Genomic DNA, 24,882 nt, shown 5'->3' with positions numbered 1-24,882 from the left:
TGGTCAAACTCATCCTGGTAGCTTCAAGAACACTGTCCAACCATCTTGTCCTCTGTCGTCCCCTTCTCCTTGTGCCCTCCATCTTTCCCAACATCAGGGTCTTTTCCAGGGAGTCTTCTCTTCTCATGAGGTGACCAAAGTATTGGAGCCTCAGCTTCACGATCTGTCCTTCCAGTGAGCACTCAGGGCTGATTTCCTTCAGAATGGAGAGGTTTGATCTTCTTGCAGTCCATGGGCCTCTCAAGAGGCCCATGAATTCAAAAGCATCCATTCTTCGGCAATCAGCCTTCTTTATGGTCCAGCTCTCACTTCCATACATCACTTCTGGGAAAACGATAGCTTTAACTATACGGACCTTTGTTGGCAAGGTGATGTCTCTGCTTTTTAAGATGCTATCTAGGTTGGTCATTGCTTTTCTCCCAAGAAGCAGGCGTCTTTTAATTCCGTGGCTGCTGTCCCCATCTGCAGTGATCGTGGAGCCCAAGAAAGTAGAATCTCTCACTGCCTCCATTTCTTCCCCTTCTATTTGCCAGGAAGTGATGAGACCAGTGGCCATGATTTTAGTTTTTTTGATGTTGAGCTTCAGACCATATTTTGTGCTCTCTTTCACCCTCATTAAAAGGTTAATTCCTCCTCACTTCCTGCCATCAAGGTTGTGTCATCTGCATATCTGAGGTTGTTGATATTTCTTCCGGCAATCTTAATTCCAGTTTGGGATTCATCCAGTTCAGCCTTTCGCATGATGAATTAAATATAAGTTAAAAAAGCAAGGAGACAATATACAGCCTTGTCGTACTCCTTTCCCAATTTTGAATCAATCAGTTATTCCATATCCAGTTCTAACTGTAGCTTCTTGTCCCACATAGATATTTCTCAGGAGACAGATGACGTGATCAGGCACTCCCATTTCTTTAAGAACTTGCCAGTTTGCTATGGTCGACACAGTCAAATGCTTTTGCGTAGTCAATGAAGCAGAAGTAGATGTTTTTCTGGAACTCTCTAGCTTTCTCCATATTCCAACGCATGTTTGCAATTTGGTCTCTGGTTCCTCTGCCCATTCGAAATCCAGCTTGCACTTCTGGGAGTTCTCGGTCCACATACTGCTTAAGCCTGCCTTGTAGAATTTTAAGCATAACCTTGCTAGCGTGTACTGTGTCCAGTTCTGGGCACCACAATTTAGTAAGGATGTTGACAAGCCGAAACATGTGCAGAGGAGAGCAACCAATATAATCAAGGGTCTGGAAACTGTTGTAGAAAAATGGGGGGTTGGCTTTTGCTGCCCAATTCCCCAAGGGACTCTTGAGTCCCATAAGTCCATGATCAGTCAGACAAGGATGTTTGGAGGCAGGATCTAGTGAAAGCAAGGCAGACTTTATTTTTCTATTGCAACAGGGTTCCCCACCTCCTTGCAGGGAGGCGAGAGACCCCGAACAAAGGAGTGCAAGCCCCTTTATAGACGTTGCCCAACCCATTAGCCAAAGATTATGCACTAAAAGCATCAAATATAAATCACAGAAAGAGGCAGTCTATGACAGAAATTTGATTTTGTGGCTTCTCTCCTTTCTGCCAGGATACCTGATAAGGTTTTACTGATAGCTTTACCTGGGCAGTCTGGCCATTCTTTTGAGATGGAAAATACTTTGGTTCTCATCCAGGTGCCAGGCCCACGCTATTCATACACAAAATATGCCCTTAAGACAGGATTTGAAAGTGAAAGAACTATTGGGAAAGGTTTCTCTTCTGCAGAGGAAATATTTAGTCGAGAGTCAGGATGGCTTTGGGGGATTGTTCTGTGTGCTAAACTAATGTGTAATTTTCTCAGAAAATATTTCCTATATTTTGAAGGGCGAATGATTGGTTTTCTGTGGTGTGTCTGCTATCTGTGTGCACTCTAAATTTTATAACAATTCCAAGCCTTATGAGGAATGGTTGAAGGAGCTGAGTATGTTTAGCCTGGAAGAGAGACTGAGAAGAGATATGATAGCCATCTTCAAATATCTCAATGGCTGTTGCATGGAATATAGAGAAAGCTTGTTTTCTCCTGCTCTGGAGGGTAGGACTCGAACCAATGGCTTCAAGTTACAATAAAGGAAGTTCCAACTAAACATCAGGAATGCACTTCCTTAGAAGGTGGGGGACTCTCCTTCCTTGGAGGTTTGAAGATTGGACGGCCAGCCATCATGAATGCCTTAGATAAGACTCCTGCTTTGCAGGGGTTGGAATAATAATAATAATAAATAATAAATAATAATAATAATAATAATAATAATAATAATAATAATAATAATAATAATAATTTATTATTTATACCCTGCCCATCTGGCTGGGCCTCCCCAGCCACTCTGGGCGGCTTCCAAAAGAATATTAAAATACTGTGATACATCAAACATTAAAAGCTTCCCTAAACAGGGCTGTCTTCAGATGTCTTCTAAAAGTCTGGTAGTTGTTGTTCTCTTTGACATCTGGTGGGAGGGCGTTCCACGGGGCGGGCGCCACTACCGAGAAGGCCCTCTGCCTGGTTCCCTGTAACTTGGCTTCTCGCAGTGAGGGAACCGCCAGAAGGCCCTCGGTGCTGGACCTCAGTGTCCGGGTAGAGCGATGGAGGTGGAGACGCTCCTTCAGGTATACTGGACCGAGGCCGTTTAGGGCTTTAAAGGTCAGCACCAACACTTTGAATTGTGCTCGGAAACGTACTGGGAGCCAATGTAGGTCTTTCAAGACCGGTGTTATATGGTCTCGGCGGCCGCTCCCAGTCACCGGTCTGGCTGCTGCATTCTGGATTAGTTGTAGTTTCCGGGTCACCTTCAAAGGTAGCCCCACGTAGAGCGCATTGCAGTAGTCCAAGCGGGAGATAACCAGAGCATGCACCACTCTGGCGAGGCAGTCCGCAGGCAGATACGGTCTCAGCCTACGTACCAGATGGAGCTGGTAAACAGCTGCCCTGGACACGGATTTAACCTGTGCCTCCATGGACAGCTGTGAGTCCAAAATGACTCCCAGGCTGCGCACCTGGTCCTTCAGGGGCACAGTTACCCCATTCAGGACCAGGGAATCCTCCACACCTGCCCGCCTCCTGTCCCCCAGAAACAGTACTTCTGTCTTGTCAGGATTCAATCTCAATCTGTTTGCCGCCATCCATCCCTTCCAACTCTACAATTCTTTGATTTTATCAAAGCCTGCTAGGCAACTGTACTCAGTGTGCATATGGATGCTTAGCCTCAGACAACCTGCTTGATGGAAGCTCTCCTGCTGCTTTTAGTCTCCCAGGCAAGCAGGGAGAAAAAAATCTCTGGAAGGCTTGGCAAAGAGCCCACTATAATATGTAACACAATTCCCAGTGGCTTTTCCCACACAGTAGCTGGTGTTAAATAAGGTCAGCGATGGAGATGTGAGAAATTTGTGCTGGGATCTACTTTCTTTAGCATGGACTTCTATGCAAGCCTTCCCTAACCTGGTGATCTTCAGATGGTTTGGACTACAACTTCAATCAGGCCCAACCAGCCTGAGGGCACAAAGTTGGGGAAGGGTGCTCTATGCCATGCAGAGATTAATTCATATATTTGCTGAACATGCCTGTTTGCAAAACAAATTACCATGCTCTTAATCAGCAAAGTGTGCTAAGGTGCGATTAGAAAGATATGTGCTTTGTATTTCTCAATACTCTCCACCCCCACAGCACAACCACTCATTGCCTTATTCTTGCCACAAAAACATACATCTCTAGTAGCTAGTCAAATACTGCCCACTAAATGTGAAAAGCAGGTCTAACACCTGGTATTTCACACACACGTTTTTTGCCCGAGGGCCACTCCCAGAGGTGGGAGGTGACAGCAGGACAATCTCCTCTGCCAGTAAGACCCCTGCAAGTTTCAAGCTAGCCTCAAATGTTTGTAATGTGCTGAGGAGGAGGAGGAGGAGAAATAATAAGAGGCAGGTAAGCTCATCTTGCTTGCTTTCTTCCTGCTTGCACCACGAAGCAAGGACGGCTCCACTCTCCCCCTTGTGGAGACTGGTTTTACACCAATATTTTCAGTTCTCATTACAATGTGAAGCCGGTCTGTTTGCAGGCCAGTCCCCCAAGTCCATCCATAGTTTCTGTTGTGCAAGTGAACAGGGACATTAACATCTTTCTGGTGCAAAATGAAGGTTTCTCTTCTCCCAAGCTTTTGAATGGGTCATTACGGCTCCTGCAGGCATTCTTTTATGGTGACCAAGTTTATCCATCGTTTCATTTGTTTATTAAATATTAGGGGATTATTTTAGTGTGTTAATTGCCAATTTTAAATACTCTTATTTTTATAGTGTTTGTAAGTTGCTTTAAGACTCTTGTGGAAAGCAGTCAAGAAAATGAATTAATAACTGACTAGAACTCTGGTGAAACAGCTCCAAAACAAGTCTTGAGATATCAGCGATACACTGAGGTTATGTTTTATTTGAAGAAACACTCTCATTTCTGTGATAAAGGTTGTAGCACAAGCTATGTTTTAGGATCACAGTGGGTGTTTTATAGTGCCAAGAGACAATAAGGTGATACGATTCTCTCTATTAACATGACTAAAAAACAGACAAAAGTGTGTTGAGGCACAGATGTATCATCTGCTCCATCACGTTCCACAGCCATTTTGTAACATTAATCACTTAGCAGGTGGTATCCAATGCTCACATTCCATACTGTGTTCTGCCAGGCTAAGTGCTCAGAACTGCTGAGTATGAATGGCGGCTCTTAGGGGCTTCCATCTTCCTTCTCCTTTGCACCTCATTCTGCTTCCTTTCAACACAGGCAGTTGTTGGCAAGCTCTGTATGTGGAAAAAGGGGATTCAATCCCCCAGCTGCAGTGAGTGCTGGACTGTTTATGTAATGAAAACATGCATATACAGTGGTGCCTCGCAAGACGAAAAGAATCCGTTCTGTGATTCTCTTCATCTAGCGGTTTTTTCGTCTTGCAAAGCAAGCCCATTGAAGGATTAGCGCTATTAGTGGCTTTTAGCGGCTTATCTGCTGATCGGATCAGCTGATAAGCGGCTTAGAAAAAGGGGGGGAGGAAAAAAACCCGCAGGAACTCGCAAGACATTGTCGTCTTGCAAAGCAAGCCCATTGGAGATTCGTTTTGCGAAGCACCTCCAAAACGGAAAACTCTTTCGTCTAGCGAGTTTTCCGTCTTGCGAAGCATTCCTCTTGCGGGGCACCACTGTATCTTCCCTTCAGTTCTTGATTCCAGTGAGATTTACAGAGAACTAAACACACAGGAAGATAACCTATTAAAGTGGTAATTTAAAAAAAACTTGCCTTGTGTTGAGGACACCACAGTGGTTCAAACAATGGTGAAAGTGCTGGTAGTATCTGCCAGTTTGAGTCTCATCTGTGTGATGAGCAGTATGGCATTACAGGGGTGCCCTGTCACTATGCATGGCTTGGTTCCTGGCACACAAGGTTAATGTGAAGACATCCTAATGCTGCAGTGTAATTGGTGGATGCCAGCAACGTTGCCATGTTTGCTGAGGTTTATCTAATACTGTTGCTGCATTCTCTGTGGCTTGAAGTGATGCTGTTCCCCTTTCAACATTGCTGCAGGGCGTTCAAAGGATCCTATACCAATATTACAGTGGGTTGCAACGCAATGGTACTGGCGGTTCCCAGAGACCACAGTGTGATATATGGCTGATTGTAGTTGCAGTCCAACAAGTCCCTTTTGTATTCCAGTGCAGCCCACTATACAATACTATTAGAATAGAGAGCGCTTTGCAGTTAGACTGGAAGAAAACTTAAGTAGCATTTTTATTTTAGATATTCAGAATTCAACACTGCTGCTCATGCTAAAATGGCAAATGACTCTTCACCAAAGATCACGCCTCATTTAACATTTCAAGAAACTAACTGCAGTAACATTCCTAGAAAGGTCATGACAGGCAGCCCTGCTCATCACAGCTAATAAAACAATGTTGCTAGGATCATTTAACCCTAGAAAACTGCGCTGTTTGTAACAGCTGGTTTAAAGCAACCTTATTACAAGGAAGGCACTCTGTGTACAAGGCATCTGCATTCTTCTTCCAGTAATCTCTCTAAAGTTGTTGTTCTGAAATTCCTTTTCAGCTCCTCAGTTGCCATAAACCCCAGAAACAAGTGCAGCACATTTCATCTATAATTTTCCCTTGAACTTTGGCATACTTTTGCATAAAGAGGGGTGGATATCAAGGAGTACTTCTTCCTGTCTACAATATTCTTCATTCTTTCTCTACAGCTGTTGTCAAAGAGACTCACACGATACTCTGACACGATTCTTCTTGGGGAAAAGAGGTTAATCAATGCAATTAAGAGAGCTGACCTCTGCATCTGAAATAAATACTGCTTTTGAAACAAGCCTTAGGTACCCTTATTTTACAGCACATCAGCACATTGATTTTATTTGTAGTTTGTAGATCAGAGGGAGATGGAGAAGCATGGGAGGGTGGAAATAAAGGCATCTGGCTGTATCATGTGCTAAGCAGCATTCTCTCAGAGCCTCACCAGTTTCTGGAATATGAAAATCTTGCACGTTGTCAGCCACTCCTAGCTTCCATGCTTGGGAACAGAAGTAAATATCCGTAGTCCATGCATTGCTTTAATTTCATCACTTAAAGCCTGGAGGAAGAAAGCATTGCAAGCAGCTACACAAAAAGGGGTGAAACAACCTCAAAGACCAGAAGGCAACACCCAAGCATGGTTCAAGACACACACACACCCAAGCACAGACAGATTTCAAAGTAGCAGCTTCTATTTGATCCAATGTATTTTGCTTTCAAAGTGGGGAAAGGTGCTTCTGGTCATCTGCTTGTGGAATTTTAAAACCCAACTAGTTAAAAAATGAAGCTATTTGTGTCCAGGTATGGATGCTGTTTACTGCAATGCACTGAGCAGCAGGTGAATTGTTACCGACCTTCAGAGTATTCCATCTCTGCTGTTGTTACTATTATTTATTGTAACTGTTGGTCAGTTTATCTTGTCCAAGGCAACCCAAAGCAACTTGTAAGCATGCTCTAAACATCTGGCCATACAAAAATTTATTCTACTGCTTGTATTAGCTCATCCCAACTAAGGTCAAAGACTTGAACAATTAAGTTAATTCAAAGAAAATGGAATAGGGAACAGTTTGGGGGAGCTTAAACAGAGCAGATTATCCTGCAAAATGCTTGAAACTCAAAAACTCAAGATCCAAAGCATCCATGAAACTGAAAATGTAATATAATTTCCCACAGAGAGATAGACAACCCAGAATATGTTAACCTGCTTACCTGATTGACCATTTGGTGTTGCTGTACCATTCTCTTTTCCTTAAACTCTTCAGACTCTATATGGATTTCATACATTGCTCCACAGCCACCTTGACAAAATGGATTTGATTTTACCATATTTTCAGCTATTTTATTTTAACAATCCCCTATGCTCTTTTAACTTGATATCACTTTTAAATAGGGGCTTTTGGAGGGGGGTGTCACACGATCAACCAGGGAAAGAAATCTACATGGTAACAGAAACCACATGATAATTTATAATAACTAACTCTACAATATATCATTTGTGCCTTTCTGTCATGTATGATCTAGTGGAGATTGCTACACTGCTGGGGTTGGACTAGATGATCCTTGGGATGCCTTCCAACTTTACAGTTCTATAACCCTATGATGATGGATGGTTGAGGGCAGGCAAGCTGTTTACTCAGTGACAAAGATCATGATGGTGGCAGAGCCTAGGTTGGGAAGCTTGTCGGTTTTGGCATTATGCATAAGGTTACACTTCCTTCAGAAGAAGAAGAAGATGAAGAAGAGTTTGGACTTGATATCCTGCCTTTCACTCCTCTTAAGGAGTCTCAAAGCAGCTAACAATCTCCTTTCCCTTTCTCCCCCACAACAAACACTCTGTGAGGTGAGTGAGGCTGAGAGACTTCAGAGAAGTGTGACTAGTCCAAGGTCACCCAGCAGCTGCAGGTGGAGGAGCGGGGAAGCGAACCTGGTTCACCAGATTACGAGTCCACCGCTCCTAACCACTACACCATGCTGGCTCTCCAGCTCTTCAGAACACGGTGGGGTTCTCTTTGGTGCTACTTTCCTGTTAAGTTTCTCAGCTGGTGATAACAGAAGGTGCTGCTCGCCATGTTTGGGAGCTATGGAATGTCACAATGCAATATCACTTTTATTCTGGTCTAATATGCTCCAGGGCCCAATTCAACATCCTGGCAACTACCTTCATAGTGCAGGTCCTCTATACTTTCAGGATTCTCCCATATGTTCTACCCCACTCTTAAGGGAAGCAATGCTCTGTGCCCCAGATTTCACACTAGTGCGATTTGTAGGAACACAGTCAACCCTTCTCTGTGGTGTTGCCTGAACTTATATTTCAGTAAGGAGCATATCTGAGCCACTTTGCTCTTCATGTTTTAATAGGTGGCCCAAACCTGGCTTATAAAATTTATTTTATTCTAACATTTAACTTTATTTTTAAGTTTTAGGATTCATTCAATTTCATTATTGATTATAATTTTGCGGAGGTGATTTTTATTTTGTGTTCTGTGCTGTACTTTGGCAGCCAAGACATGGTATAAAGTATTAAATAATGAAATGAAATGTTCATGACTGCAGTGGATACCAAATGAAAACTGCATTGTATTCTGCATGAGCTAAGAGGTAGGCACATTTGGCAAATCCTCACTGTGATCAAATCCTGCCCAGAAACCTATGTCCTCACTGTGGAAAGATTTGCAGCTCCAGAATTGGCCTCCACAGTCACTTACGGACACTCTGTTAAGACCATATTCATGGAAAACAATCTTATTTGGCTACGAGTAATCTCCAAAAAACAACAACAACATGGGAAACCTAAGGCAACCAACTGCCTGTTAGTTGGACTTAGAATTTACAAGATTTGGGGGGGGGGGATTCATCCTGCCTTTTCATTTCTCTCTACATGTTGATTCTCTAAGAGTACTGCCACTGCATTTTTCAATATACAGTACCTTTATTAAAGGCATCCTAAGAGCAAAATGAGAAAAACAGAATTTCTCATTAGGCTAATGTAAACCCACAAGGTAGACTAAGGGGCACACAATGCCAACTCTTAATCTTAACCCAAAATTACAATTAACCACAAAGCAATGCCTTTCTCCAAATCTTATCTACAGAAATGATTCAGATCACAGGAAAGCCTGCAGAATGGCAAGTGTTCAGACAGAGCCTGAGGCTTTGCTAATTACCTGATATATCTACTACTTTGATAGCAGCAGCCTGAGGGAACTTTTCTTTAAGCACTTGTGCCACCCTGATTTCTCCCTCCGTCTGTGAAGCAAAGGTTCGCACTATATTGTGCAGAAGAAAATGGATCTGATGAGAAATGGAAAGAGTTTGTGTTAGTTGGGATATCATCAGAATAAAGCCAACTATAATCATGGCAAAGGATGCAAACGTCCCTATGGGAACACGGGAAGCTGCCACCACCTGAGTCACACTGCACCTGGCTCTGTATTGCCCACACTGACTGGCAGTGGTTCTCCAGCGTTTCAGCCCCAAATCTTTCCCAACCTAACTAGAAATGCTGGGGCCTAAACCTGCTACCTTCTGCATGCTAAGGGCATGCTCCACCACTGACAATCCCCTAAATCACAACGGCACACGCAATAAAATAAAATGCCTGGCTCTTGCTCTCCCACAAGTTATTCCGCACTGGGATCCCTACCATAGCTGTCAACTTTTCCCTTTTCTTGCGAGGAATCCTATTCGGAATAAGGGAATTTCCCTTAAAAGGGGGGGAAAGTTGACAGCTATGATCCCTACCAAGAATAAACCAGAAACTCGACGCAGAATAAACCAGAAACTCGGGGGGCGGGGAAGGGAGGACCCATGCGCAGCGTCAGGCAGCAGCCTCCCCGAGCGCCTCGCCTTATTGCCCGGGAGCGGGAAGGCAAAGGAGGCGCTCTCCTCGTCCTTGGGGCGACGGCGCTGCTCCAGAGCCGAGGGCGCCGGGGGCCCCACACCGCGGGGGCTGCGCCTGGGGCAGAGGAGCGGGCTTGGACGGCGCTGCCCGGGGCCTCCCCGCTCCAGGGCCTCCGGCCAAGAGCGCCGCCAAGGAGGCCGCAGCTCTCCGCCCACAGATCACCGACCTTCCCCCGACAAGCGGCCATCCTCGCTACGGCGGCAGCCATCGCGCCGTTGCGTCGGAGGGGAGCGCGCCCTGGAGGCGCTGGAAGATGACGTTCCGCGCGTGCGCCGTGCAGCCGGGTTGCTCCTCTCGGCTCTTCTCAAGAGCACAGAGTTAGGAAACGTGCAGAGTCGCAATGCCGCCCCTTCTTCCGGCTCTCCCAAGAGCATAGAGTTAACAGGGGAAAGCTCGGAGCAGAAGCTTCTCTACCCTCCGCCGAAGGAGAGGCCACCACCTTCCAGGCGGTCCTACTCCATCTACTCAGTCGGCGGCACTGGCTCTGCCGCTGGTGCCACGTGGGACCTCCACCTTGGAGGGCGGCAACACCTACACTTTGGAACTCCCCGCCTCTTGACATCAGGCAGATGCCTTCACAGGGTGCTTGCCAGAGCCTGCTAAAAAAACATTTTTGTTTAGACAAGCCTACCCAGATGCTTGGGACACTGTGGCACTGTGGGTTAAACCACAAAGCCTAGGACTTGCCGATCAGAAGGTCGGCGGTTCAAATCCCTGCGACGGGTTGAGGTCCCGTTGCTCGATCCCAGCTCCTGCCAACCTAGCAGTTCGAAAGCACATCAAAGTGCAAGTAGATAAATAGTTACCACTCTGGCAGGAAGGTAAACAGTGTTTCCCTGTGCTGCTCTGGTTCGCCAGAAGCGGCTTAGTCATGCTGGCCACATGATCCAGAAGCTGTACGCCGGCTCCCTCGGCCAATCAAGCGAGATGAGCACCGCAACCCCACAGTCGGCCACGACTGGACCTAATGGTCAGGGGTCCCGTTACCTTTTTACCCAGATGCTTGGAAAGGTGGTGCATGTTTTAATGTTTTCAATCTACAGTTGTTTAAAACTTTTTGAAGTCTTAAATTATGGTTATTGTTCTTTCTTATTGATCATTTTTCTTGTATCTTTTTAGCAAAACTGCTTTAACCATTAAAAAAAACCAAATAAACCAGCGTATACATTTTGTGAAATAAACGAACTGTGGTTGCTGCAACACTAAAAGATCCATTTCTTGCAAGTACAGAATGAAATCCCGGGAGAGCTGTTGTGGCCTGAGAGCACAAGCCCACAGCTTGTCCGTATATGTGCGAAGTCTCCAAATTTTCCTATTCCATTTAGGGAACAGGTATCCTGGCTCATCGAGGCAACAGGAGAATGTTAGCTTTGCTTTTAAGGCTTCCTTGATCCTCATTTGTTAGGCTACAGCACCCTCTTGTGTCTTTGTGCAGTCCCTGCACCCTCCTATGATTTCCCACCTGCACCAACTTCAAAACAAGACGTCAAGGTGGCGAAGATGCCACCCAAGTGCATGGCAGCAACTGTGAAAAAAGTGCATCCCATCTTGAGGATCGCAATACTTTAATCAAAAGATCTACAATCAGCCAAGAAAGACTGAGTAACCTAGCAATACTGTCCATGGAGAGAGCTTTCAAGGTAGATTTCAAGACTGTTATTGAAAAAGTTGCACAAATTTAAACCAAGCGATTTTAAATACATGTAAGTATACTGTCATTAAATGCATCTTACTTTAATTACATCAGTATTTTCTTAAAATACAATGCATATGCTTGGGGGTAAGAAGGGGTTCAATACTGTTTTTATTTTGTATGTTTATTTTTCTTTTTTTGTTATATTTTAAAAACTTTCAATAAATATCTTTTTTTAAAAAAAAGAAGAAGAAGAAGGGGTTCAATATTGGACTGGTGGAAGGGACTCAGGAAGTGCTAACGTTCCACAGGTTGGGGATGCAATGCTTGCCTTGCCCCGGGCATTGGCAATCCACACTATGCCCCTGCCCAGAGAGTCACTCTCCAAGCCCAAGGCAGAGGGAGATTAGGGGTAGCCCTAATTATCACCTGACTGAGAAAGAGGAAGGCAGTTTGTGTGTATGTGACACAGAGGAAAACAGGCATTGGACTTTGCATCACAGGCATACTTAGGCTCTCTAGCGCCCTTGGCAAGGAGCTGTATCAGCACACACACCCAGTCCCAGTGGCTTAGCGTGGGGGGTGCAGGGTGGGCCAGCCGCACCAGGCGCAACATCTGGGGGTTAGGGTTAGGGGGCGCAAATCCACAGGTTAGGGGGCGCAAATCCACGGGTTAGGGGGCGCAAATTACTTGCCTTGCCCCGGGTGCTGACAACCCACGCTACACCACTGCCCAGTCCCTTATGCTCCTCCACCAAGGTGGCCACAGGAGACTGCACTCCTCAACCAGCCAGCCAGAGCAGCAGAGGAGCAGCTCAGAGAGTGTGCTAAGCCAGAGTGGAGAGGCATGGTTTTTGCACCCCCTGGGTAGAGGCGGGTTTAGGGCACCTCAACTGGTTTCCCTGCACTGAACACTGAGTCGGGGGGGGGCACTGCAGGGTGTCACAATGAAGACTCTGTGAACATGCCCAGGAAAACTAAGTGTGTCCAGTGCTGTTTTAGACCTCTGTAATAGGAAACTAGCCAAATGAGTTGAGCAAGCAGTCCAGCCACATTATTCTTGTATTATTATGTATCAGGAAGAGTGAAGGACAGGCATCTCACGTGCCCGTTGTTGTCCGTGAAGGAGGACCACGCAGTTAAGTGAGTGTCAGCATGGCCAGGGCGTGAGGGGCATAAGGCAAGTGGCAATTCAGCCTGATGACTTCCATTACTACTTCAATACCATTTAAATGTAATGTGAGAAGAAATCTTAAGCGTGGATGACGGAGAGGAAAAAAACACACAGAATTTGAGTGCAAAAAATAAATATAAAATTTATTAAAACACCCACAATAGTTTAAAGATATCGGGAATAATACATTTCACAAACCAGTTGGTTGTGTAACATAATAAAATACAAATTAAAAAAAAGGAGGGTCCATATTTGCAATTTTTAGGCATCCTAAAAATAAATTTTCAGAGACACTGAAGGGAGAAGTGTGAAAGGAAAAAAAAATACAGACAAGAGGGGGAAATTATACAAAATAAAATTATCAGCATAAATTTACCATACTAAGGATATCTACAGTTTAATACACAAGTCCTATTGCCTTGAGACATTGTAAAATCTACCATTTGTCAACCAACCCCAGATAAACTTCATTTCAAGTCACAAATCAACAAAGAAATCTTCAAGTGTGGTCCACAAGGTGGCCTCCACTGGAGGCCTCGTTTACCAAATGTGAATTCAAAGAGACAAGAAATCAAATACGTTGAGAAGTTACAGCCTTCGGTTAACTAAACTGAATTAGTCTGCCAAATCCAACCTGTTTCTTTTCCTCATTTCTCTTAAATTTAAAAAAAAAAAGTATTTAGAAGTCAGCTTTATACCTTTTTAATTAGTTTTACACGCAAAAAGAAAATCAAAAGCCAAAAGCCAGCTGGACAGCAGACGTTTTCCAAAGATTGAACAGCAGTGAGTAAACTCTAAACAACAGGTGTCAAAAAAGGAGGAAAAGGATGGCAAACAAAAATCACTTGTAAAATATATCCCTGATATTGGAGCAGAAGACAAAACTGGCCAATTTGCTTTACTATTCTTAGGCAAAAAAGAGAAACAGCAATTCACATCTTGACCATGAAATATTCTTAATGCAGGCAAGACTCTTGTTGCATTCCACAGAGAACTGCCTTCCTAAGAGAATACAGGAATGTTGCTCTTTGCTAGTTACCGTAAGATTTATAATTTGCTGTCTGGAAAAACAAGTCACATACTGTCCATGAAGTGGTATGGCGCTAAGAGCAATATGCCGGGGGATCTGACCAAATCTAGCACCAACATTTCATCTTTGCCCCTGGAATCTGTTTCTTAGTCCACCCAGAGTTGTTATTTCTGCATTTTCAAAACTACTTAGTGGAGTAATCCAACTGGATGGCATATTTGAAAAAATAATGCACTTTTTGCTGGCGGGGGGAAGGGGTGGTGATGAATCAAGTCAGGATTTTGCTGTTCCCAAATCAAAACATCATTGGAAACCTTTGCAAATTCTGCAGCAAAAAGAGTTTGAGAACATTCTATTGGGGCAGATTTTTTTTAACCAAACGTGCAGAAACTATTATTTGATTACTGATAATATAGCTGCTTAAGATCTTATTTCTAAAAATGCTTTCCCATGTGGGCCATACGCTGTTCTGAGGTACTTCAGTAAAATCTCCTGTTTACTGAAATGAAAGCACCACTCTCCCAGTTCACCTTTTTATTAGTTCTGTACACTGATTCCTCATTATGTTTCATTATTTTGAAAGTGAGAACTTGCCCAAGAATAGAACAACAAAGGCCATACAGTTTATAGGATGTCAAGTACAGTGTTGACGTAATAAAATACACACCTTGTTTCTAATATTTGTATCAATCCCATTAGCTATAACTGAATCACAGGTTGCCACAATACTCTGTTTCTGAGGTATTTTTTGTATGTATTGTGATAACAGCAAGCTTATTATATGATGAAAACCTGGCTTCTGTACACATTTAAAACAAGTCTTGTGAACAAAAGAGAGAGAAAAAGTGAAAGACAGAGTGAGAGAGAAAATAAATAGCACCAAAAAGGTATCTTGTAACACTTTCAGACACAACTACTCACAAATAGCAATATACAAAGAAAAAGCCATCATAAAGTAGCAGAATGAAGCAGGCATTTTAGACTAAAGGGTAGCAAATCCAAGTGTGGCCAGACCCTGGTTTCCTTCTCCACTATGAACCTTCAACAGGTTGGGTCCGTTTTCAATATTAACATCTATAGAATAAACCTGTTTACACTGAGATGCAGATGTGGTCCAAGAAGGATTTTTCCTTGGTTAAGGAATGCAGGACTAAGTCATAACTTTTTGCTGTTAACTATAAAAGCAAGCAAGCAAGGAAGCTGGAGAAGACGCAACTACATTGCTTTATAAATAGCTGCTCTGTCTTGGAGTGACCTCAAAACTTCTAATTCAGCACCCATTGTTTTTGCATAATAATTACCAATACAGAATGTTACATATTCCTGCACCAGGCACACTTGCTAAACTGGCACAAGTGTTATCTCAAAGTAGTTTGTAGTACCTTATTTTCCAGCTGCTTAAGGAAAGCATTTTAAATTTTACTTATTCATAGTTAAACTTCCTTTGAGCTTGATCCCAGAAGCCCTTTTCACTGGTGGTAGTTTTGCCAGCACCTGATTCCATCGAGCGAAGTAGGACTACTTGAATGAGTAAAAAGATAACTCTCAGCATCTGATCCTGAGCTGAGCTGCTCCATTTCTATCAGCTTAGGATCGAGCCCTAGGATGTGGATAGTTGTCATTTATACCAAAGTAACCTCTGCTGGATCTACACACATGTAAATGAGCTAAAAATTATGTAGCTGTAAATTTTAGACTCAGAGCATAGATTTAAAAAAAACAACATGTATTTAAAACATTGAAACTTTCTATTATCAGTTAATTGTACAGTTCTCTGGTTTGACATATACTGTAGCACCATAGCAAGATGGAATCTGGCAGAAAACAAACAAGCCCAAACACCCTTTTTGAAAACAAACCCACCAAGATAGCACCATTTCATCAGAAGATTTCGGTTATTAAAAATTATGTCTTTAGCCTACAGTGCAGACTTTGCTTCAGCTGAAGCAACTCAGGGCTTCTTCTCATTTTTCTCTCTCTTTGCCTTTCTATGGGACACAGTTACAACCTATGATAAATAGAAAGAAGGGAGCTCTCTAACTCTACTGATATATTGGGATAACCTTGTGTCTCACTGATGCAGCTCCTCAACTGCCTGCTAACCAGAGACAGCAACACAACATTCCTCTTACACACACACACACAAGTTCATAGCAAGTTCACAAGCAATGAGCCTTTTCGTCACCTTCCCAAACTGGACCCCCTGTATGCAGAATTGTTCCTTTGCCTTCTATACTGTTTGGTCCATGCATTTTTTTCTTCATAAATAATTATTTACCACGATCTGCTTGAGCTCTTGATTGACCCAGAAGAGTAAGCGCCCCAAAGGAAATATTTTTAAACAGATGACACTCATGATGGCCCAGTAGCTCAGCAAGGCATACAGAGGAAATAAGAATCCACTTAAAGAAGGGACCTTAACCGACCCAAATTTCCTCCCAGAGAAGTTTGAGGGGAGTTTGCTAATAACTTAAGCTGGAGCACCACTGACTCCCTTTTTGAATATTTTTCCCCCAGGGATTACAGTTTTGTTTGTAATTTTAGCACCATCAGCTATTATGATTGAGGGTTAGTTGCTGTTAACTTGTTTCACATCACTACCCCCAAAAAATACATTTCAAAGAAATTTCTCACTACCGCCTGCAGAAGTTGCCTGGCCTTTGACAAGGGCTGCAGTCAGGATTCATGATTTCTGAAAAGGCCAACATGATGCTCAAGGCCCTGGTGGTCTTGGCTTCCCGCACCTCGTAATAGGATGTTCAGTGGCATATAGAGATGTACGAGCTAAGGCAGCCTTAGTTTCGTGCTCTCCAAATGTTGCTGAACTCCCATCACCTATGACCATGGACTGTGCTGGCTGGGGTTGATGAGTCCTTCAAGGGCACCAGACTAGGGAAGGCTACTCTATGCAACAAACAGCATAATTAAGCTCACAAATGTTGCTGCAGATTGAGGAAGACCTGCCATAATGGCACATCCAACTTCCTATGACTGAGAAGTGCAATCATTTTTAGCACTACCCCATTGGCTTCAGTATGGTCGGGCCAACGTGGTGCCCTTAAGACACCTTTTACAAGCACCTTTGTAAATAAATACATATCTGTTTCCATTTACTTTTCTAAATGACCCTGACCACAACAGGAGCTGTAATTGTCCATGTGTAAGCAAAAAGCTGACTGCCAAATAAAATAATTCTTTTTTTTTCTTTTTTAAAGCAGGAGTAGACAATCTGTGCACAGTTCTATTCATAAATCTGAGGCATGGTAACTTTTCCCAACAACTGAGATTCGAGGTAGGTTATATACGTAGTGAGAAACAACCTCAGATTGCACCCTACTCGTAAGTATACTAAGTACATCAATTTATTCAGAATTTTGAGAGTCAGGAGTTTTGCCTTTACTTCTAGCAGCCTTGTTTTAAAGTGTGCATATAACGTATGTGCTGCAGAAAATTATGGTGGCATTCACATAATGCTGCTATAGATTTAATACTGCCATTGCCAGAATCAAATAGCATGTGGACTGCCTCCTATCTGCACCACGATCAACCAATTATACTGGCAAACGCCTGGCACAATGGGTTTGGAGAGCCAGATTTCTTTTTTTAAAAAGAGAGAGAATCTCAGTCCAAAAGTCTTAGAGAAACCCATCTAAGATGAAGCAAATGAGAATTTTGCCTTAGACACACAATTTCAATAGGGAAAAATTATTCCAGTTTTATTCACTCTGGACTTGCGTCAGTGTGAAGGGAAAGCACCATTTGGTCTTTTGGATTATTTGTGTGAGACAAATAAAGGACTTGCCCTGCCAATTTGTTTTTCTCCTTTTCTCTATTCCTATTGTGAAAAAAACAGTGGAAATGGACACAGGCAAATTTGGAATAATTCATGGGTCTTCCTGCGTTGCCACCTTCTGACCCCCAAGACAGCTCCTGTTCTTTAAACTTGCCTCTACAAAAAGGTATTTCCCTCATCCAGAGATCTTAAGGGCACCATTGCTAGGTCAGAAAGTTACAGCTCCAGAGCCACATTATGCCATGATCAGACAGCTCAGGAAAATCCCTAAACGGAAGCTGAACACACAATAGGATTTCAACAGGTCAGATGCACAGCGACATGCCTCCAAACGAAACACCTCCCTTCCCACATATATTACAATTTCTTGCTCTCCAAAGTCATGCAAATGAAGCACCCAAGGCACCCCTGCAACACCTTTAAAATAGGAAAGTCAAATGAGACGTTAACAAGGAAATTACAGAAACAAAAAAACCAAACTAAAATGTTTTTGGAAAGAGATACAAGTCCAACGCTTTTCCCCAACTACAGCCGGCTAACGGATCCATCCTACATCAGTCAATAGCAAGCAGCCATTGGCCTAAAAAGCCTGAGAAGATGGAATATGTGGTGATTTGACTGAGGACTGGAGCTACATGCTTATGCAGAGACCTCCAGGATTTGGACCACATCAGACTTCAGATAGCAGACGCCTCAACATTAAATAGAAATAAACAACCCTCCCTGCATGCAGAAATCTAAAATAACAGAGAGAAAGCTGTTCCACTTCGTGTGGTTGTTTATGGGGTGAGGGACCATGTGAATCTTTAAAGAAATGTGATTTTCCCACCTGAAGCCTGAAGTGGTATAATCGAGGCAGGCCTACTAGTCCATGATTCGACAAACATGTAGAATGGCCTTCAGAGCAGCCCCACTGAAATCAATGGCTGATTTACGGAAGTGGAGGATCAGGCCTTGCATGGGACGACATCACTATCATCCTATGACATTCAGAACATTTCCTATAAATCTGACTTGGAACAATTCTTAACAAGCACGATACGCTCATGGGTATGCATATGAAATCAATTATCATTCATTGATTTTCCCCTTGCCAAAAAAAAAAAAGCATCTTTACAGAATACAGTAAAAACAAAAAAAGGACGGAAAAGCATGTTAAATATTTTGTTTCTATTTACATTTCTCCCGCAATAATCTGTTTTAAAACATACTGCTCTTCAAGTTATTGGGTAATTTTTTTTCTTTTAAATCTTGGTGAAAGTGCTTTTTTAAAAAAAATCTTTCTCTATTTACAGTTTAAAATCAGAACCACATAAAACACTCAGGATGCTGTATAGAGATCCTGGTTTAGTTTTTTTCCTGTTCCAGCGCGTGAGGATTGAGAAGGTTCCCTAGTAAACAAAATGCTATGTACAGGTTTTAATTTGCAAGCCATTTTTTCTTTCTCAAAAGGCACCTGTTAAGTGCAGAAGGAGGTGGCCAAGGAATAATCAGTTTCAGATCTCGAACGTGTTTGATCTTCTGGCCTTCTGCAGTGTTGAGAAATCGCATGCACAGGCTTATCAAAGCCATAGGGGACCTACTCTGCTGAAGGAGTCAGACCTCCCATTTTTTCTACAGAAAGACCCGTAGTATAAGGCAGCAAAATACTCTTGCACCCATTGCCAAAAGAGTTGCCGCCACCCAATCTGAAGATGGCACCCATTTTGAGGAGACGCTTTGAAGGTGCTCCCTCAAGGCTGGAAGGTTCTACCCCCAATTCCAATGGAAGTTCATGGAGATTTTCTGAGCAAATTTAGTGAGAGCACCTAAAGCCCAGCAGGGACTTCATCATTAATATTTTCCCAGTAAAGGATGAAATTCACACAATATGGAAAAGAACCACAGACACAAACCTCCTCTTACACAACCCTTCTGTCCTTGAGCCCTGTCCTATTAAGATTTTTTAAATAAAAACAGCAACAACAACCAACCCTGATATAAGTAAACTTTTTGGTGTAGTTTAAATAGTACAAGGGTTCTGAATTAGAGTGAATTTCATCCTAATTTAGGGAAGATTTCCTATCATCATTTTAGCAACACAATGCTTCTGTCGAGGGGAGGCCTGGCTTCAGAGAGTGTAGCCACTTACGTGAATCAGATATTCTTAAGACAACTTGCATTACTGATGGGGAAAGGGAGGTTAACCTTAAAAAGTTGTGATTCAAAGTTTTAAAAGCACCAGCTGTTTTGCAGTAATCAGTTATCACATAATGTTGATATTTCCTCTTTAAAAAATGGCACAAGAAAAATAAAATAAAACTTACAATAAGCCAATTTCATTTTTGCATTTGAAAATGTCCACGTGTAAAGGTTGGTGTGTGTGGACATTTTCATTTGGTAAGCATGCACCTTTTGAAAACACAGCACAAAGGAGATCTATTGTGTCCTTCCTTTTCATCGGACTCTGCACCAGAGATGATAAAAAGAGGTTTGCCATGATGGTTTCTTAAAGATACAGGAGCTCAGCCCGAGATTCTTTTGTTTCCAGAGTGGCTTTTCTTTTACCACTACAGAATAAAAGATTCAAAATTGAGGCGGACATCAGTTCGAAATAGTCAGGCCTGGCCTACAGAAAAATTAAGTGTGGATGGTTACACTGTATGATAAATTTGGCAAGAACCGAAATATTGCTAAGTGCTATTCTGTGAGTCCCACAGAGTGAGAGACATGAAAATCAAAAGGTCACTTCCTGGGCAAACACAGCACCTTCCAAATATTGTTTTATGATGCTTCTCTTCTACCCAGTCCTCCCCACCTCCCCTTCCACCTCATCTCCTTAAATCTGTCCTTTTCTCAGTTCCTTCCTTCATGAATTTAACTGGGTAAGATATTTATGTGCCAAAACAGTTAATGGAGAAGTTAAACTAGCTTAATTTTACACAGGCTGCACGGCCGCTGCCTCTTGCTTTGGCGAAAGAACTTCATTCAAGAACTTGCCTTTAAATAAAAATGTAACCACATGCAGTGGCAGAAATAATATCTTTTATCTTCATTCTTTTCATTTCCACCTCCTCTGAAACTGGTTAAAGTTAGGCCACAAGCTCACAGCAAACCTGACTTTGCAGTGGTTTACACAACATAATTTTTACACAGACAGCAACATGTGCCAGCTGCACTCATGCCAGAGGACTGGTACTCCCCTCAGATGCTCTAGGCAGACTCAGTTGTCTTGAGGATTGAAACAGGCAAATTGGGTCACCTTTTTACAGCTTCCCCACCGTGTGAATCCATCTATTCTGTTGGGGCCCCCTCCCAAGTCAAAAGAAGTGTCACACAAAATTTTATGCTCTGTTCAAAACCTTGCCTATTTGTAGTCTCTTGTCTTCTCTACTTAATTCTTCCACCAACCTTTTTCCTTCCTGGAAGAGATCTACTAAATCTCTAAGAAACCATCACACAGCAATTACTTTAATTGTAAGTCTTGGTTTCTGGGAGGTCTCTAACGTGAGATTTCTACCCCACTTGGATGTGATGGTGCAGATTCGTAGTGGCTTAGGGTGCAGCTGAGTTTTAAATTTTGCTTCTATGTTACATAATCCCCTTCAGAGTTGTCATAATTTCTGTTAAAAATCCAATATACACATGTGTATTTGGAATGGAATTAAAAAGCTCTCCTTTGTGAAAGGACACTACAAATTTCTCTTGCCATTATCATGATGTACAGATTAAAAATGCACAGATATAAATATTTTTAGATTACTGAAAAATGTTAACAGCAATAAGTTTCTTCAGCTCAACTCCCAAGTGCAGATAATATACTGGAAATGTCACACTTGGCCTGGCTTCGTATTTCTCTCCGACACACGAAGGAAAAAGCACCACAAACCAGCACTGTGTTCCAGTGCTGCAGACTTTGAGGTAAAATGGCCCCATGCCAGCTGCGCTCTGCTCAAATCCAGCGACTGTACGGCCCAGTTACCTTGGTGTAGGCATAAGAGGACACAGTGATAGCTGAGTTTGTGGGGATGGCCAGGGCCTGCCGGGTTGGGACAGTGTCTGTCTTCTCCTTCTGCTGGGGCTCAGTGGCCAAGCTGCCTCCCCATTTCCGCTTCTTGCCAAAGGCTTTGATGTCCTGCTGGAGCCCAAGCCTAGCTGCCTCCTCCTGCCTCGCCCGGGCTCTCTCTGCCAGCTGTTTCATCTTTGCTTCCCAGAGGGCAAGTCCATGATTGGGCTGGTTTAAGTTCTTGTGCTGGTAGAAGACCAGGGAGATGCGTGTGGGGTGACACCGGTTGGGCTTCTTCAGCGGCGTGGTGGCATGTAGCTCTCGCCTTGCACACTCTATGAGGATGGAGCCGTGGGCCGGAGCCACTGCCACCCCGCCAATGTTCTCATCCAGAAAGTTGTGTTCACTGTCTGACCACACCTCTTCATCCTCCTCCTCTTCTTCCTCCTTGATGTTCTTTTCGGGTGTCTCTTCCATGCTGCCATCTAAGCTAAATGAGTCCCACGGCCTTTCTTCCTGGCCAGCATCCAGAAGCATTGTACCACCATTGGCTTTCAAGGAAGGGAATGGCTTCTCCCCACACACACCTGATGCCACAGAGGGCAATGAGCCAAAGGAAGGCCATGGTCTGCTGGGTAATCCTGTGCCCGGTGTAGGAGTCCTCCTGTCATCTGCTTTGACAGAACCCCAAAGTTCATCTTGAAGTCTGGAGTTTCCCTTGATGGAACCAAAATTCAGCTGCCCCAAGTTCCAGGGCTTCTCCTGAAGGTTTGAATTCACTGAAAAGGCTGAAGAGTTCTCATTGACTTTGCAAGGGCTCCATGATTTCCCCAGCACATCAGGGCCAGGTGGCAAAGGCTGTCCTTCTGTAGGAAACATATTCCACTGTTTTTCCAAGAGGTGGGACTGTGGTAACCTGGTAGCATTTGAGTGGGAACCAAACAAGCTGGACTTATTCTGTGTGTTTGCATTGAGAACGCCGGCATTGTCATTGGGTGTAAACATGTTCCAAGGGCTCTCAGCATGACTAGTCCTGTCCGAAGGGGACTCATTTCTGTTGACTTTGTAAGGGCTCCACTGTTGTTCTGGGCCTCCATTCTGAGATGACATGGACAAATCAGATAGGTTCAGATTTGGATTTTGGCCATTAATAGCAGCCGCTCTCTGAAAAGACTCCATGTGTGACAAAGAGTCCATTGGTTCTTGCTTGATTGTTCGGTGATTGAAGCAGTTTGTGTTTTGTGCAAATGACAGGGCTTCTGCAGGGACAGAGTTACACCTCTGGGGCACAGCCGTGGGCTTGCCTGAATGCCTGCTGGATCTCTCGTAGGTGCGCTGGTGGTGGTTTTTGTTTCGTACAGTGGGTGGGATTTCATCTAACTGTTCGGAATTCTTGTAACCATGGCTCAAGTTATTTTGCAACATTTGGACATCAGGCTTCTTCTCGTAGCTGGTGCCTGCCCAGGGTGCATTCCTAGTGTCACCGTAATTCAAAAACTGGGAGTGAAACATGTGATTGCTGGAATATCCATAATACCCAAAGGATGGAAGAGAGAACTTTGAATGCAACCCATTCATGGAAGGCAGGTTAGGCTGTGCATAGTAGGAATGGTAGGAGTAAACACTGTTCATGCTGTATGGGTCAGAGGGCCTGCAGTTCCCCAGCACCGAGTAGCTTTCCACGACAGCGTTCCCATTGTATTTGAAAGTGTTGTAGTGGTTCTGAGGTTCCACTTTGATGGAAGGTTTGACTGGCCGCTGGGAATGTCCACTTTTCAAAGCCATATCTGCAGATGCAAAACAAGAACCAATGTTAATTTGCAGAAACAGGATTGCTTCTTTGGCACAAGACCTTTGAAGATCTGGGTCGCTCTTCTGGCTAGCAGACTTTCTGTCCCTTGCCTGAGTGTCTAAGAACACCATTTAGGAGGGGGAAACTTAACCAAGTGGCTACATGCACATTGTAATAGTCTGCACTATCCTCCTAAGTGGCAAAATTTGACCACCTTCAGGAAAACTTAGAAATCCTCTCTCTTTGCGCACTTGACTTGTGCAAGGCCTTTGCATAGTGTGACTGCACTGCCTAAGACACATTACTAGTGTCTAAGATACATCATGGATCTATCTCTGCCCCCACAGACAGGGTATGGGCGAGGGAATCTCAAATCATCCTGCAAAGCACATTCCAACCACATTTATTTTCCTTTGCAAAATCCTCCTGACAAATCCTGTGATGTTGGCAGCAGTGCTACAATAATAATAATAATAATAATAATAATAATAATAATAATAATAATAATAATAATTTTATTATTTATACCCCGCCCATCTGGCTGGGCCTCCCCAGCCACTCTGGGCGGCTTCCATAGAAACCAAAAATACAGTAAAATATCACACGTTAAAAACTTCCCTGAACAGGGCTGCCTTAAGATGTCTTCTGAATGTCAGGTAGTTGTTTATCGCTTTGACATCTGCTGGAAGTTTTTGTGGTGGGGACAATCCAGTCCCCACCACAAAAACAAAGGAAAGAGAACACTGGAGCAAGTTGTGATGATCCAGAATTTTTATGGAGCATGCCATTCGCTTCTTGCCCTGGGGCTTCTCACAGCACTGAAGAGAAGCTTTCTGAACAGGATTTCTGCCACCCAAACTGACAGTGGTCATTCGCACCGTAATTAATTATCAATGCTGATAATTTCAAAACTAAGACAACCTAAGAGGCTTATACCTCAAACCTGGAAGGATAAACACCCACCGTCTATTACATAATTACCTTACCATCCTGGCTACATTCAGACATATTTCATATAGGCATCAATTTCATATGGTTACCTACTTGGACATCTGGATAGCTTGTATTAACTTATATGTCTCATTTTAAGATTAGTGTGCTGATGGTAACTGAATGGATGATGGTCTACTATTATTGGTATTATTAGTATATTATTATGATTATGCTGATTTTTTTGTTCCCCCCCTTCTTTAATTTAATTTAATTTATTTTCTTTCTTTCTTTGTTGAATGTGCAAATATCTTCATCATCATCAGCCTAGGTTCCATGAAATCCTCTGCATTCCAGGCAGCTTTAGAGATTCATCAACAAGAATGTAAATGAGAAAGTCATTGTGGTATAGTGGCTAGAGTATTAGACTAGGAGACCCAAGTTCAAAAATCCACTCAACCTAGAGGAAGCCTTGAGCTAGTCACTATTTCTCAGCCTAACCTTCCTTACAGGGCTCTTTCTTATGAGGAGAGAACCATGAACGCTTGACCTGAACTGCTTGGAGGAAGTGTGGAATAGAAATG

At 43.3% G+C, this 24,882-nt stretch overlaps 2 protein-coding genes across 9 annotated transcripts in view; both read right to left on the bottom strand.

Moving 5' to 3' along the window:
• Window positions 1-4,412: 4,412 nt before the first annotated feature.
• Window positions 4,413-10,255, bottom strand: BOLA3 (bolA family member 3). Of its 3 annotated transcripts, none has more exons than XM_081201061.1 (5): window positions 10,128-10,255; window positions 9,225-9,351; window positions 7,270-7,358; window positions 6,506-6,619; window positions 4,413-4,797 (listed from the first exon to the last, which is right to left on the bottom strand). In XM_081201061.1, exons 1-4 carry the CDS (start codon window positions 10,167-10,169, stop codon window positions 6,548-6,550), a joined length of 330 nt encoding a protein of 109 aa, XP_081057187.1. In that variant the 5' UTR covers window positions 10,170-10,255; the 3' UTR covers window positions 4,413-4,797; window positions 6,506-6,547. The 3 variants fall into 3 exon arrangements, with proteins under 3 accessions (XP_081057187.1, XP_081057188.1, XP_081057186.1); XM_081201062.1 differs by lacking the exon at window positions 4,413-4,797 and adding an exon at window positions 5,759-6,239; XM_081201060.1 differs by lacking the exon at window positions 4,413-4,797 and having other exon boundaries at window positions 5,759-6,619.
• A 3,180-nt stretch (window positions 10,256-13,435) lies between these two features.
• Window positions 13,436-24,882, bottom strand: part of TET3 (tet methylcytosine dioxygenase 3) — a 102,997-nt gene continuing 91,550 nt past the window's right edge. For all 6 annotated transcript variants that reach the window (XM_081200893.1, XM_081200894.1, XM_081200895.1 and 3 more), the window contains one exon: window positions 13,436-23,363. In XM_081200893.1, the coding sequence (XP_081057019.1) occupies window positions 21,523-23,363 (1,841 nt within the window). In that variant the 3' untranslated portion in view covers window positions 13,436-21,522. The remainder of the gene's footprint in view (window positions 23,364-24,882) is intronic.

Source organism: Podarcis bocagei (assembly GCF_964188305.1).
Source record: "Podarcis bocagei genome assembly, chromosome: 7".
Lineage (NCBI taxonomy): Eukaryota > Metazoa > Chordata > Lepidosauria > Squamata > Lacertidae > Podarcis > Podarcis bocagei.
The sequence above is the reverse complement of the archived record's forward strand: the minus strand, read 5'-3'. Positions and strand labels throughout refer to the sequence as shown.

Coding starts and splice junctions, on each gene's coding strand:
- BOLA3 (XM_081201061.1), bottom strand. CDS start 10,169: ATGGCTGCCGCCGTAGCGAGGATGGCCGCTTGTCGGGGGAAG. Junction 9,352..10,127: donor TGGCCGCTTGTCGGGGGAAG/GTCGGTGATCTG, acceptor ATTTCTCATCAG/ATCCATTTTCTTCTGCACAA. Junction 6,620..7,269: donor AACACCAAATGGTCAATCAG/GTAAGCAGGTTA, acceptor TTCTTCCTCCAG/GCTTTAAGTGATGAAATTAA.